Source organism: Elephas maximus, chromosome 1, assembly GCF_024166365.1.
Source record: "Elephas maximus indicus isolate mEleMax1 chromosome 1, mEleMax1 primary haplotype, whole genome shotgun sequence".
Lineage (NCBI taxonomy): Eukaryota > Metazoa > Chordata > Mammalia > Proboscidea > Elephantidae > Elephas > Elephas maximus.
Window position 1 is genome coordinate 95600094 of NC_064819.1, and position 16045 is coordinate 95616138.

Below are 16045 nucleotides of genomic sequence, written 5' to 3' on the forward strand. Positions count from 1 at the left end.
CACCCTTCAGTCAAAGGTTAGACAAGCCCATAAAACAAAATGAGATAAAAGGGCACAACAGTCCATAGGCCAGGACTAGAAGGCAGGAGGGGACAGGAAAGCTGATAATAGGGAACCCAAGGTTGAGAAGGGAGAGTGTTGACATACCATGGGGTTGTTAACAATGTCATAAAACAGTATGTGTACTAACTGTTTAATGAGAAACTAGTTTGTTCTGCAAACCTCCAACTAAAGTACAATAAAAAAAAAAAAAGGACAAAAAAAAAGAAAGAGAAAACAATAGGTTTTAGAAATATGTGTTGGAGATGATATGGAGATATTGGAACCCTCATTCATTGCTGGTAAGAATGCAAAATGATACAGTCACTGTGGAAAACAGCTTGGCAGTTCCTCAAAAGATTGAACATAGAACTACTACGTGAACCCAGCAATCTCAATCCTAAGTATATACTCCAAAAAAGTGAAAAAGAGAATGCTAACAGAAACCTGTACATCAATATTCACTGCAGCACTTTTCACAATAGCCAAAATGTGGAAACAACATAAATGTCCATCAACAGATGAATGGATAAACAAAATGTGGTATATACATACAATGGAATATTATTCATCCATAAAGAGGAACGAAGTCTTGATACACACCACAACGGATGAACCTTGAAAATACTATGCTGAGTGAAATAAGTAAGTCACAAAAGGACAAATACTGTATAATCTCGCGTATATTGTCATGGATTGAATTGTATCCCCCCAAAATATCTGTCAACTTGAATAGGATATGATTCCCAATATTGTATAATTGTCATTTTGTCATCTGACGTGATTTCCCTATGTGTTGTAAATCCTTTCTCTATGATATAATGAGACGGATTAGCGGCAGTTATATTGATGAGATGTACTAGATTAGGTAGCATCTTAAGCCAGTCTCTTTTGAGATATAAAAGAGAGAAGTGAGCAGAGTGACATGGGGACCTCATGCCACCTAAAAACAGCACCGAGAGCAGAGTGCATCCTTTGGACCTGAGGTTCCTGCGCTGAGATTCTCCCAGACCAAGGGAAGACTGATGACAAGGACCCTCCTCCAGAGCCAGCAGCAAGAGAAAGCCTTCCCCTGGAGCTGACACACTGAGTTTGGACTTGTAGCCTACTAGACTGTGAAAAAATAAATTTCACTTTGTTAAAGCCATCCACTTGTGGTATTTCTGTTATAGCAGCACTAGATGACTAAGACATATATGAAATGAGCAAATATATAGAAACCAAAGGTTATTAGTGGTTACCAGGGGTGGGAGGAAAGGGGAAGTTTTTGCTTAGAGGGCAACTGAGTTTATGTTAATGGTGGTAGAATAATTAGTAAAAAGATAATGATGGGGTCACACAACATGAAGCCTGTAATCAATGCCATTGAATTATACTGTAAAAACTTGAATTGGTGAATGTTTTGTTGTGTATATTTTCACCACAATTAAAAAAAAAATCCAATACAATTGACCATCAGACTAAAAGGGAAAATACATATAATATATGCTAAAATAAATTCTATTCGGTTCTGACACTGACTACCCAGAATTGGGTCATATTTCACAGGTTAAATGCCATTGTTCTCCAGACTGCTAGGTCTGCCCAAGATTTCAGATATCAGCTACAAGTTTGGGGATTGCCAGGCCACCCAAACTTCTAACCACTGGCTACAAATTTGAAAGTTCCCATTACCCACTCAAGACATCAGCTGCAAGCTCAGGGATCCCCAAGCCACCCATACTTCTGACCTGCAGACCACAAATTCAAGGGTTCCCGCTGTCCCTTGAGGTTTGATAACTCACTACAATGAATCACAGAACTCAGGAGACCCTATATCTACGGTTTTAGTATAAAAGATAGAAATCATGACCAACATAAAGAAAAGATGCATAGGGTGAGGCCTGGGAAGGTCCTCAATGGGAAGTTCCAGGGTCCCCAGGGATGCATTACCCTTCCAGTGCTTCAATGTCTGTCATCAACAAGGACATTCACCCTAGCTCCAGTGCCCAGAGTTTTTATTGGGGTTTTATTGTGTAGGCATGATTAAATCATTGGCCACACAATTGAACTCAGTCTCCAGTCTCTTTGCCTCCCTGGGGTTGGGCTGATATCACATGGTGAGTCTTTCTGGTATGGCTAGCTCACATCCTAAGTCATCTTGATAGCATAAACTCTCACGTGTGGTTTGGAGCCCCTCATGAATAACAAAGACAGTCCAATCAGAAAATTTCAAAGGTTTATAGGTTACCTACCTCCCAGGAATCAGGGACAAAGACCAGATTCTTAAGGTAAAATTAATTTTTCAACCTACATGCATCAATGCTGGACATTGTTTTTTAAATCTCAACATCTATTTTAAAAACTCTTAGAAAATTAGGGATAAAAGGAAACCTACTTAATTTAGTAAAGGTTCTACATAGAAACCTGCAACAAGGATTGATTGGGCAAACATTGAGTGCCTACTTTGGGCATCCAGTCTGTGTAACCAATGGTAATTTTACCCTTCTCCAGGCCCCCATCAGCACTGAAATACTCTAGGGACAGAGCATTCTAGCCCCCATGATATATATGTACAACCATGCACATATACATTCACAACTATGCATAGGAGCACACAGGAAGATTCCACACACAAATCTGTCTTTTGACCGACCTGTCCCCCTAGCTCATCAGATCCTGATCTTACATGTTCCCTTTAGATACCCACCCACAAGCACGCATCCATAACCCTTTGTTATCCTTCCACAACGCTCTGTTAGCCTAAACTCCTCCAGTAATTATCTTCATTTCTGGTTTCTGTACCTTGTCCTCAGCCCAGCATACCAGTTGCTGTTGAATCGGCCGACACCAACTCATCATGACCCCATGTGTGTCAATAGAACTGTCCTCCATAGGGATTTCAATGGCTGATTTTTCTAAAGTAGATCACCAGGCCTTTCTTCCAAGGTGCCTCTGGGTGGACTAAAACCTCCAACTCTTCAGTTAGCAGCTGAGCACATTAACTGTTTGCACTTCCCTCAGTCCAGTAAAACAAAGAAAAAACCATTGCCATGGTGTCGATTCCAACTCTTGGTGGCCCCAAGTGTGCCAAACTCTTAATTTCTAAAAAAATTCTCCAGCCCTACATTCTGTGTCCAGCAGGTGTCGCCCTTCACCAGAAAACAAACAGCACCAGACAGGGCCTCCTCTACATTATAAAATCTATCCCCCAATGCTGGGTGCCTCATGGGTTCTGATACAGAAGGGAGTTAAGAGTGGCGCAGAAGAGAGGTGTGATTACCAGCACAAGGGTTCTCAGAATAAAGTACATACTTCTTGGCATGCCAAGAAATATGGAAGACAGCTTTCTGGCCAACTGATCGGAAGAGATCCATATTTATGCCTATTCCCAAGAAAGGTGATCCAACCGAATGTGGAAATTATAGAACAATATCGTTAATATCACACGCAAGTAAAATTCTGCTGAAGATCATCCAAAAACGGCTGCAGCAGTATATCATCATGGAACTGCCAGAAATTCAGGCCGGTTTCAGAAGAGGACGTGGAACCAGGGATATCATTGCTGATGTCAGATGGATCCTGGCTGAAGGCAGAGAATACCAGAAGGATGTTTACCTGTGTTTTATTGAATATGCAAAGGCATTTGACTGTGTGGATCATAACAAACTATGGATAACACTGCGAAGAATGGGAATTCCAGAACACTTAATTGTGCCCATGAGGTACCTTTACATAGATCAAGAGGCAGTTGTTCGGACAGAACAAGGGGATACGGATTCATTTAAAGTCAGGAAAGGTGTGTGTTAGGGTTGTATTCTTTCACCATACCTATTCAATCTGTATGCTGAACAAATAATCCGAGAAGCTGGACTATACGAAGAACGGGGCATCAGGATTGGAGGAAGACTCATTAACAACCTGCGTTATGCAGATGACACAACCTTGCTTGCTGAAAGTGAAGAGGACTTGAAGCACTTACTAATGAAGATCAAAGACCACAGCCTTCAGTATGGATTATACCTCAACATAAAAAAAACCAAAATCCTCACAAGTGGGCCAATAAACATCATGATAAACAGAGGAAAGATTGAAGTTGTCAAGGATTTCATTTTACTTGGATCCACAATCAACAGCCATGGAAGCAGCAGTCAAGAAATCAAAAGATGCATTGCATTGGGCAAATCTGCTGCAAAGGATCTCTTCAAAGTGTTGAAGAGCAAAGATGTCACCCTGAAGACTAAGGTGCACCTGACCCAAGCCATGGTATTTTCAATCACATAATATGCATGTGAAAGCTGCACAATGAATAAGGAAGACCCAAGAAGAGCTGACGCCTTTAAATTGTGGTGTTGGCAAAGAATATTGAATATACCGTGGACTGCCAAAAGAACGAACAAATCTGTCTTAGAAGAAGTACAACCAGAATGCTCCTTAGAAGCAAGGATGGCAAGACTGCGTCTTACATACTTTGGACATGTTGTCAGGAGGGACCAGTTCCTGGAGAAGGACATCATGCTTGGCAGAGTACAAGGTCAGCAGAAAAGAGGAAGACCCTCGATGAGGTGGATTGACAGTGGCTGCAACAATGAGCTCAAGCATAACAACGATTTTAAGGATGGCGCATGACCGGGCAGTGTTTCGTTCTGCTGTGCATAAGGTCGCTATGAGTCGGAACCGACTCGACAGCACCTAACAACAACAACATACTTCTAGCTCAGGTGGACAAACGTGCTGTAGTGAATTGGCTCTCTGACCTCAGGCAAGTTCCTTAACTTTTCTGATCCTCATCTGTGATATGGACACAATTGGTTCCTACAGGGTTATTGTGAGCAATGAACAAGATACAAACCTAAAGCACTTAGCCCAGTGCCTAGAACATGATAGGCACCCAAGCTATGTTCCCTTCCCCACTCAGGGTATGAAAGAAATAACTTTACCTAGAATTCAAATCTGAAGTTAGGTTCTGCCCCCTAAATCCTGACTATTTGAGGGTCTGCCTTAGGACTGTGATGAAGGTCAAATGAAATAATGCATGTAAAGCACTTGGCATAATGTATGACCCAGAAAGCTCAAGAGCTGATAATATCTAACGTTACTATTTTGGGCTCATTATGTGCCAGGCAATGTTCTAGCAGTTCACAAATATGAACTCATTTAATCCCCATTAAAACTGACTTAGTGCTCATAACAGGGTAAACTATTAATTCCCTTCCTCTCCCTCAGTCTGTGACTCCACGCCACCACAGTTTAATTTCTTCTGACAAATTATAAACTAGAAGGCTGCCCCAAATTCTGTGGTGTCTAGTTGGGAAATGAAAGGAGTCCCTGACTCCTTTACTCGTTTAGGAGAGAATCATCCCAGCCCCTAGGTCTGCCCGTATTCCCTCCCCAGGGCTCCAAGAAAAAGACATGGATAAACAGTATTCCCACTGGAGTTTATTTCTCAGAGGTGGTCACCAGAGTTTTGATGTCCTCTGTGGCACAGAGAGGCCCCCAAAAAGGTCTCTTAACCTCCCTCCCCAGGTTATGTTCACCCTAGGAATATAGCCTTGGGCGATAATTTAGCGATGGAATATTCATAGAAATGAGGGCCCCAAGTTGCTAAAGTTTACAGGAACGGAGAAACCACAGGACCCAAGAAGACTCTGGGGATTTGAGGGTATTGGGGAAGAATCTCCTCTCTTGGAGTGGAAGCTGTAGGATTTTTTGCCTCTAGGAAATGTGCAGAGCTGCAGAAGAAATAAAAAGGAGATAATAAGATTTAAGTCCAACTTGACCCCATTGTTTATCTCTGTAACCATCCCCCTGCCAGAGCCCATAATAGAGCGATGTTGAAAATTCTAGGTCTCCAAGGACTAATACAGGAGCCACCTTCAGTCCCCTCCCTATAGACACCCCATTGGGCAGAAAAGGAGACAAGAGCCTTCTTCTTTCCTGCTCCCACTCCCAACAATGACAATTTAATCATGCACTCAGCTAGATTCTCGTGCCATTAGCTGAACCCAACAATGACTCCCTCTAAGCCTCATAACCCCACACCACCACCACTACCACCAAAGGTCTAGTAGGCAAGCAGATCAACAGAGATTTTACCTTCTGGATAATTGGACCCAGGGACAGGAGTATAGCCTACTAAATTAAAGGAAGATACTTGATTAGAGGAGGGTCTTTGTGGATAAATATATCTGGAGTTATTCACAGTGAATAGGATAGGAATGGGAGAATCAGTCACAAACAAAAGTAAGCAGAGATTGGGAGCAGGAGAGTGAATAGAGGTTCAGGGGAATCACTCACTAAAGAATCTAGATCTCCACCAGCTGATCAAACCAAGAAAGAAGATGATGAGGCCCAGGCCCAGAGTCACTGCAGACACGGAAACCTTCACCTTCTGTATCGGAGACAGCCCAGGAGCTGCAAAAATAGAATCTTACTACAACCAATTCCTGTTGCTCACTCCCAGAGCAACTTCATTTATTGTGACCTTCACCCAGCAGGTTCAAAAGTTCTTTATCCCAACCCCAAGGCTCTAAATCACACCAACACACTTCCAAGGAAATGGCCTTTCCTCAAACCTCTCATCGTGTGAACCCCTATTCCTAGAGGAACCCTGGGAAACCCATCTCCCCAGAGTTAGCATCCCAGCTTCCAGTTCCTCTCAAGTAAAGCGGGTCCCTTAAGGCATTCCCTTTCTTTCCTTCACTGCAAGGGCACTTCTTAAAAGAGTATAAAGAGTTCCTCACTCCCTTCTCCATTTCCCCCACGGTGACAATGTTTATACCCTTACTTACTCCATCTGAGCAGTTTCCTATTAAAATGTCTGTCTACCTTTCCTAACCTCCAAAATGACATTCCTAACCTCCAAAATGACATTCCTTGATTTATCCTAGTACTTGGGGGTCTCCTACCTGTCCAGATTTTCCATGTGCCCTTCCAGATCCTGTTTATCACATTCCACAGCCCCCAACTTCCTAGAGCTTGTCCCACACTGAATCTTGCCCCTACAGGATCTCTTTTCCATGCTAAAATGAACATTCTACCACCTAAAGAAAGTCCATTGTGCACCCTATAAAGGAGACTTTCCCCAGGAGAGCTTGGGTGAAAATGTGGGTTCCACTCTCTGTTTCCTGTGCCCTCCCCAGCTGCCCAGCAAGATACAACATGCCCCACAAAAAGACGGCTGCCTCAGCAGCCTGTCTGGGATCCTGTTCCCTGGCCCTTTGTAGGCATCCTTCCTCTTTCTCATTTCTTCCTCTTTTCTTTTCCAAGAATCTCCAGATCTGTGTACAACTTCGCTCACTATCTTTATTCACAACACTGGGCTTCAAACAATGGTAATTGGCTTCTTGTTCATTAGTCCCCAAGCATGCACACCAAACTGTATACTAAAAAAAAACTAGCCGAGGTTTTTTCCTCCCCCATTATCCCTGACAGAGCAGCCCAAATTCAGTCCTGTTCCCACGCCAAGAGAAAATCCCCTCTTCTGCAAACTTCTTTATTTCTCCCACCCCCATTCCCGATCTGACACAGAATAGTCGAAACCTGAGAAGCCTAGAATATTATACCACAATTGTTCATTCTGAAAATATGGTTACCAAGTCTATAGCCTCTTTTCAGCACAATCGTGCTCCCCTTCCACCCCAAACATGCACCCAGCATCAATTAACCACAACACCAACAATAATAATAACTAACTCTGTTCCTTCTTCATCCCACTGTCCCAACCCTGGTCATAAATCCTCCACAAGTTCCTCTAGACTCACTCCCATTCTCAGCATCTCCCTTTCTATGTACACCATGTACCTACCCACATCTCAATGCCTCTGCCATATAGGTGTTCCTTTTTCTACCACCATCTTCCAATATCTCTCTGCTTTAACCCTAACTCCTCCTGCCTGCCATACACTTACTCCAGTCCTCAAGGATGGGCAGAACAGCTCCAATGTGCTCCACCACACAGGTATAGGTGTCTCCAAAAGAAGGGGTTAAAGCTAAATGGGAGAGAGTCTGGTATGTCCAGTTTCCACTGGGTTGGGCAGTCTTCTGGGCACTGCCGTGAGGGGGAATGGGCTGCCCATTCTTCCTCCATGTGATAGTCACATCAGCTGGATAGAAGCCCCATACATAGCAGGCCAGCATCACAGGCTCTCTCGTGTTAAAAGGAGTGACCGGGGCTATTTTCACAGATGGTGGCCCTGTATAAGAAAAGAAACATGGTCATGAAGGAGCATGACATTCTGGCTTTTTGTCCAACCTGGCTTCTTTCCTACTTTAATGTCTCAAAGCTTTGCTAACCTACTCACCTGTACCACCACACATCCCTTTGAAAATGAGAAGTTAGTATTTACTCCTGTTTTGCTCTTTCTCTTCTCCCATTCCTTCATTGACCCTTCCTTTCTTTCTTCCTCCAAAGTTAAGTTTGATCACAATGAGTAGAAGCCTGGTCTGAACTGCAAGCTGTTTCAGAAGAAAGTCATTGCATTTATTTCAAGTACATAAGCTAATGGTAGCCCAGAGTTGTAAGCTGGAGTTTCTAAAGGTAGGAAAGATTTTTTTTTCCCCACAAATCTTGTTTAACAATTAATTTGCTTAAATAAATCTTCTTCTCCTTGGATAGTTAAAAAAAAAAAAAAAAGCCTAACTCAGGGCTAGTTGTCTTAAATTTGGAGTTAGGGAGAGTCCGTGAGAGGCGCAAATGGTTAAGCATTTGAGTACTAGCTAAAAGGTTGGTGGTTCAGACCCACCCAGAGGCGTCTTGGAAGACAGGCCTGGCTATCTGCTTCCAAAAGGCCTTGAAAACTGCATGCAGCAGTTCTACTCTGCACACACAGGATCGTCATGAGTCAGAATTGACTCCATGGAAACTAACAAAAACAAATTAATGAGACTGTTAGCATTGCCATCTTTTACCAGTTTATTTTCCTAGGTGGCCCTCCTGCTTTCCTCTGCCTTGGTGCTCTTCAAATAAAATGTTAAAAATCCAACAAATTGTATTAAAATTCAGATTCCCTAGCCTGTATCTCCAGATATTCAGTGGAACTGAGGTGGGTCCCAGGAACTTCCGTTTTTAGCAATCACCTCTCCCAGGAAATTCGGAGAAAGATAGTTCAGAAACCTCATCTTAAGACACACTACTCTGTCCTACAGAGATCTTCTTTTTCTCGTATGAACCTCAAGTCATTGTCAACACAAGGGATCAGCGTAGAGGGAAATTGTCAGAATAGCCTGGGGAGCTGTTATGGATTGAATTTTGTCCCTCCAAAGTATCTGTCAACTTGGAGAGGCCATAATTCCCAGTACTGTGTGATTGCCCACCATTTTGTCATCTGATGTGATTTTCCTATGTGTTGTAAATCCTACCTTTATGATGTGAATGAGGTAGAATTACTGGCAGTTATGTTAAGGAGGCAGGACTCAATCTGCAAGATTAGGTTGTGTTTTAAGCCGATATAAGAGAGAAGCCAGCAGAGAGACATGGGGACCACATACCACCAAGAAACAAGAGCCAGGAGAATAGTGCGTCCTTTGGACCTGGGGTCCCCACGCTGAGAAGCTCCTGGATCAGGGAAGATTGATAACAAGGACATTTCCCAGTGCTGACAGAGAAAGAAAGCCCTCCCCTGGAGTTGGCATCCTGCATTTGGATTGCTAGCCCCCTAGACTGTGAGAGAATAAATTTCTCTTTGTTAAAGCCATCCGCTTGTAGTATTTCTGTTATAGCAGTATATATAACAAAGACAGGAGCCTTTCCAAATATTCTTGCGCCTAGATCTACCTCAGACTTAGAACATTAGAACTGAGGTGAAGAGGCCTGAGCACTTGGGGAAAAGCCATCTTGGTTTATCTGATACATCCCTAATTGAACTTGGATCTGCATCCTGGTCTCTGCTTGCTCACCCATCAATGGCTCCTCACCAGCTCAAACATCACCTCCCCTTCTTTACTTATGTTCCATTCCAGTCAACCACCTTATTTCCCCATGAGTGTCAACCCTCTCCTCTGTCTACATTCCAGTCCACGTACTTCCCTGTTTCCTTCCTGACCAAATCTGAAACCTCTTATCTGCTCAGGAATCCTCCATGGCCTCCTCTCTGTGTTTCCTAATAGCCCCTCTGTGCCCTGTCCTTACGTGTTCTGTGGGTCAGTGACCCCCAAAAGGGCTGGGTATGCGTGGCACAGTCCTGGAGCCCATTTTGCAAACGCTGGAGCAAGTTTTCTTGTTTGTTGAGGTATGCTGAGAGGTAAGTGGCCAAGGCTTTTAGCACCCCAAATTCACGAGGGGCCATCAAGCCTTGCTCTGGGTCCCAGCAGGTCAGCAAATCCTTGTTGAAGGAGACACAATACGTGAAATCCTTTGGAGTCCCTTCATCATCCAACAGACAGTGGCTTTCCACATGGGCCACAAAGCCACCTACAGGAGCCAGAGAACAGGTAGGGGTGGGAGAAAAAGGTCAGAAGTTGTACTCCAAGCCTCAGTTACACCCAGCTAAAACCAAACCAAACCAAACCCATTGCTATCGAGTCGATTCTGACTCATAGCGACCCTTTAGGACAGAGTAGAACTGCCCCATAGGGTTTCCAAGAAGTGGCTGGTAGATTTGAACTGCCAGCCTTTTGGTTAGCAGCTGTAGCTCTTAACCACCGTGCCACCAGGGCCCCACACACCTAACTAGTCCAGCATAAATTCCCCCACTTCACACAGTATCTGCTGACCAAGCTTACATATTTGGAACCAGAGTCACAATTTAAGGGAATAGATGATAGAAGCAGAGAAGTTTTTAGATCAATTTCTTCTTTACGTGAGACTAAGTATGAGGATAGGAGTGGCCCAAGATTATTTGCATGTTTAAACACAATGATTTACCCAGAACACAGACCTTCAGTAAGGCAAATTATTAAGTGAGAAAGGGGGTAAAAGGAGTCAGCCTCGTTCTGTGAAAAGAAGTCAAAAGAAGTGGTCAGCCTCATTGTGTGCTAGAAAGATGATTAAATATTCACTCCACACACACGTATTTACGAAACATTCGCTGTGTGCCAGGCACTGTGCTAGGAGCTGGGAATGCAGCAGTACGCAAGACAGACAATATCCTTGCCTACATTCCAGCAGAGGATATATATTACACAGACAATTACACAGTTTAATTAATATTAACATTGCTACAAAGGCGCAGTGCTTTAGGAGTATATAACAGGGAGACAAACTAGTTTGGGGCATCCAAATCCAATAAAACAAAACTGAACCTTCTAGCCCCAAAACAGGAGCGGGGAAGGAAAGGTCCTTACCTGCTCCGGTACAGCTCAGGCTGAGGCCCAGCAGCAGCGGCAAGAGTGAAGTCATACTCTGCTCTGGGAAGACACTGGGAATTCAGTTCCCTGGGCTGGCTCTTCTAGGGGCCTTGGGTCCTGGCCTGCACCAGAAGCTCCAGGCTGGGTAGATGATCTCCAGACACTGAGTGGAATGTAGTATTGCCTGGGCTCCCTGATCCCTGCTAAATAAGTGATTTGGGGATATCTAGCCCCTGGATACTAAATCTGCTCCTGCTGTGTCCTTTAAGTCTGTCGTCCCAAACTAAAACTTAATAGATTGGCTAGGTAGGCGGGGACAGACGTAGAGACAAATAGCTGAATGCCTCACCATAGCATCATCAGTTACTAGGTAAACTTCATTCTGCCCTAGGCTTTGACAGCGGGTCTCCTGGTCTGTTGCTTCTTCTTCTTTTGTATTGTTGTTGCTGAAAATATACAAAGCAAAACATATTGCCTATTCAACAATTTCTACACATACAATTCAGTGGCGTTAATTATATTCTTCGAATTGTATGTTTCTTAATTCTTTTTGTGTGAATTTCTTGTAGGTGGATTTCTCTAGATCAGTGGAGAGAATAATTTCAGTATTCCCAGGATTTATGCAGCCTGACTGCTCACTGCTTTAACTTTTTCCTCTCAATGTCCTCCCAAAAGACTGGGATGAGGTAACCTCTCTTGTTCTTTGAAGGGAAGGTACCCAGGAAGATATGACATATCTTGGTCGGTCCTTTCACTCTGGAGACAAGAGGACTATGGATCCCTTCAGGGGCAGGTGGCAGGGGCAGGGCTGTTGAGAAGGGAGGAGGCACAGGGAGAGTACAGAGTCTTCTGGCCAGAAAGCAAGGCTGCAGAATAAGGGAAGATGTTCCACTAGAGATCAAGGCCAGGGGCCTGGAAAATTCCTTCCTGGGTCACCATTGTTTCCTCTCTTCTAGCCAGTCAGGTTTCATTTCCTCTTCAGTTATAAGCTGCTTTCCGGGGCCAGGAAACACCATTCTCCTACGCGCAGAGCCATTCACAGCGGCAGACCGCAAGTAGCTCTACTTAAACTCCTTGACAAACAGCTGGTGATGGTCCAGTGCCCACAGCTCACCTGTCTCCCCTGAACTCTAAGCTCCCCTCTGTGTTTCCCGCACTGGTCTTATCTGTCCCAGAGGCATTATGAAGCACTATGAAGCCACTAGAAAAATAAGATAAAGCTTCCTCCGCAAAAGAGATTTTAAATGGCAATTCATGCTCCTTATCCCACTGTAAAATTTATATTTGATGGATTTTCCCACTGCAAATTTAAAACTCTCAGTTTGCTTCCCTCTGCTCCCCAACAGGCTTCAGGGCTGTTTATTCTCATCTTAGTTGCTGAAAACTCTTAGAAAGATTTGATTTAATAGTGAGCTAAACAAAAGAGGATAGGAGGGAGCCCCTGGATACCATACTTGAGACAGAGCCCCCACAGTGCTGTATTAAAAATCCTGTTTCCTTTGCTGCACTTCTTCCCCCCCAGCTTTGCATTTGAATCCTGCTTTTGGTTGGAGGTTATACATAAACCCAATTGCACCTGGTAGTATGATTAAGAATGTTGCCGACATAACTTGTATGAACTCCCTACTTGTAAACCCCTTAAAAGTGACTTGCCTGCCTGCCCTTGGGGAGCAGTCTTGGCAGCAGCAGCTCAGACTGACTCCTTTTTCTTGTACTATGAAATAAATATGCCTTTCCTGTTCTCCCACCTTGGTCTCTGGTTTATTGGCCGATAGGATTCATGCTGAACAAGAACTCTCCCCCAAAGCCCCTGACCTCCAAGAGAATCTGCTACTTATAAAGAAAAAAAAGGGGGGGAGGGGGAAGCATGTACCAAAAACGAATGCAAAGATGAATATCAGAAACAAAACACTTATTTTCGTATTACTAATTGAGGTGAACTGAATCTCTGCCCATATTTCCCAGCCACTCCTACTACCAGCCCTACCTTGGTTACTATACCATAACCCCTCTAATGAACCACTATAAGTGTTGGAGCGGGTGTAGAACATGGGGTGGAGGGTGGAACATTTGTTGAGCTCCTACTTTGTGACAGGTACTATGCTGGGTATGTCCTTAATATGCTGTCTTATTTAATCGTCACAGACTTATTAATTGTCCTCATTTTACAGGTAAAAAAAAAAAAAGGCCCAGAGATGCACATCCAAGGTCTGCAGGCTTTAACTCTCTTTCTCATACAGTCCCTACACACATATACACTCAAATACACGTGTACTTGAGTGTGCCTACACACTCACTACATCCTGGATGGGGAGACCCAAGTAAACGCGGATAGCAGTGGCCTCTAATGAGAAAATGAAAAAGGGAAGAACCACAAAACCCCACCCAATCCACCCACAACCTATCTCTCCTGTTCTCAGAGTCCCTTTGCTCTTAGAACCACTGTCTCTTTCACTTTCTCTTCTGTCACTTTTAAGTGTGAATTCTGCCCTCCCCGCATACACACAACAATTTACTCTCCCACCTCTCCTCTAGTAGGCAGTGAGCCTAACCTTACAGGAGCAGGGTTTCAGAATCCTTTTCAGTGTCTACAAAGCCTAGCCCTGGCAACCAGTGATTGTGTGGTAACATGCGCCCACCAGGCCTGGCCTGTTGCCAGTGGCAGTGAGGTTAGATGGCGTTCCTTCTGCCCTGGCAGCCAAAGGAGATGTGAAACCTTTGGTCAGGCAGCAGCAGGAAATGGTTTGAGAAGATTTACTTCTCTATTAATGTAAAGACTGAGAGAGAATTTTAGAATAAAACAGGACAGAAAACCCAGAAACCTGTGTTCAGTGAAGCAGTTTCTTCATTCCCCCTCTCCCCGCAACCCTACTTTTTCACAAACATAGCTCTGTCCCCCCACCTCCAGCCAACCCAAAAGAATATTTCAACAATAACAATTTAAAGGCCCAAAGAGCGAGTTCTCTCCTTTCTCCACTGTTTCTTCGTCTAGCCTGGCGACCACATGCCTGCAGTGAACTAATCACAGTGCTTATGTACAAAGCAATGTAGGGAATACCCAGAAGAAGGAGATATGGAATCGACCTCCACATTGCTTCATTTACAGGTTAGTTGGGGAGAGAGAGGAAATTCGTGAAAAGTTTATGTTAAAGCAAATAAGCAATAAGTACAGTGGACTTAAAAGAGAAACCACGTGGGTGTGCGGACAGGGAAGTCCTCTCAGTCAAGCAGGTCTAGAGGTGAGCTTTAAATACTGGGCTGGATTCATGTCAGAGGAGAGGAAGGTAGTTGGCATCACAGACTTAGCATATAGCTCCACAAGCTTGACAATGTTATGAAGGGCTGTCAAGTGTCTACCAGGAGCCTGGGATGGTTAAAACTAAAATGAGCTTCAGTAAGATCACTGGCACTGCACACTGAAGGAAGTCAGAAATGTGGCCTCATGCTTTTCCTAAGAGTATAGTCATAAGAATTAATCTCTTCTAGGCATTTCCTAAATCCTCAGGTTCCTCTTTTGGGCAAATGGTTTTAGCTCTATCCTCAATTTTATAAACACAGAAGTTGCTCAGCTGGTCAGTTGTGTGTAATCTAAAACCAATAGCATAAGACCATATTTGTGACTTCCTTTAATGTCTCTTTGAAGTTATACACTCCTGCCCCATGCCAGAATTATGTTACTTGCCTGGACTGTCCAACCTCCCAACCACAGCCCACCTCATCTCTCTCTACACACACTATCTCTCCCCTCAGGATTCACTGCTCTAGGCTCTAATCCTTTCGTTAAAGTTGCTATAACTAGTTCACTGTCCTTCCATCCTGCAGCCAAATTACTTGAGTAGTCTATGGATTTCTGAACGACTAGGGGATATTCTACCTAATTTCCTACCACAGCTCTCGAAGAATATTATTACCTCCATCTTACCCATGAGAAAATGGAAGCAGAGTGAATATAATGGGTTGAATTGTGTCCAAAAAAAGAAAAAAACAAAAACAACATATATTCAAGTCCTAACCCACAGGAATGTGGCCTTATTCAGGAATAAGGCCTTTGCAAATGCGGGGCTATATGCCAGGCCTGTAATACCAACTGCCTTTTTCTTCTCTGACATGAATCCAGACTTCCCTGTCCAACACACCTACAATGATTTCTCTTTTAAGTCCACTGTGATCAAGTTAAAATGAGGTCATACTGGATTAGGGTGGACCTAATCCAATGACTGGTGTCCTTAAAAGAAAAGAAAACACACAGAGAGACGCAAACACACAGCCATATGAAGATGGAGGTAGAAATTGGAATGATGCAGCTACAAGCTGTGGTGCAGTGAATTACTTAATATGGGCCCTTCTAGCCGTGGTCTTGAGACTCCCGCAAAATGATTAGGTGGGACTATGCAAATAAGGTGCTTGTGGCCCACCAAGGGGATTTGACAGCCAGCTAATAATGCAAATAAGGTGCATGGAACCCTTGCGGGGGTGGGACCATGCAAAAATGTATGGAACTTTAGCAAAGGGATTGGTCAGTTTTGCCATCCAGAAAGGCTTAAACGGAGCCAATTGCAGAGGTGGAAGGTGGACCTCGCTACCATCAAGAAGAGCCAGACCCACACATCTGTGATCAAATAGTTTTTGACAAGGGTGCTAAGTCCATTCGATGAGGAAAGAAGAGTCTCTGTTAAATGGTGCCAGGAAAATTGGATTTTCACATGCAGAAAAATGAAACAGGATCCATACCTCACACCAT

At 43.8% G+C, this 16045-nt stretch overlaps 1 protein-coding gene across 5 annotated transcripts; it reads right to left on the bottom strand.

Annotated features, from left to right (window-relative positions):
- Window positions 1-5435: 5435 nt before the first annotated feature.
- On the bottom strand, window positions 5436-11594 carry LOC126078997 (HLA class II histocompatibility antigen, DM beta chain). Of its 5 annotated transcripts, none has more exons than XM_049889892.1 (6): window positions 11302-11594; window positions 10148-10429; window positions 7929-8213; window positions 6316-6432; window positions 6115-6150; window positions 5436-5750 (listed from the first exon to the last, which is right to left on the bottom strand). In XM_049889892.1, exons 1-6 carry the CDS (start codon window positions 11354-11356, stop codon window positions 5734-5736), a joined length of 792 nt encoding a protein of 263 aa, XP_049745849.1. In that variant the 5' UTR covers window positions 11357-11594; the 3' UTR covers window positions 5436-5733. The 5 variants fall into 5 exon arrangements, with proteins under 5 accessions (XP_049745849.1, XP_049745842.1, XP_049745854.1 ...); XM_049889885.1 differs by having other exon boundaries at window positions 6115-6153; window positions 11302-11593; XM_049889897.1 differs by lacking the exon at window positions 6115-6150 and having other exon boundaries at window positions 11302-11593.
- Window positions 11595-16045: the final 4451 nt, after the last annotated feature.

Coding starts and splice junctions, on each gene's coding strand:
- LOC126078997 (XM_049889869.1), bottom strand. CDS start 11,356: ATGACTTCACTCTTGCCGCTGCTGCTGGGCCTCAGCCTGAGCTGTACC. Junction 10,430..11,301: donor CCTGAGCTGTACCGGAGCAG/GTAAGGACCTTT, acceptor TGGCTCCTGTAG/GTGGCTTTGTGGCCCATGTG. Junction 6,154..6,315: donor GTGGAGATCTAGATTCTTTA/GTGAGTGATTCC, acceptor CCTTTAATTTAG/TAGGCTATACTCCTGTCCCT.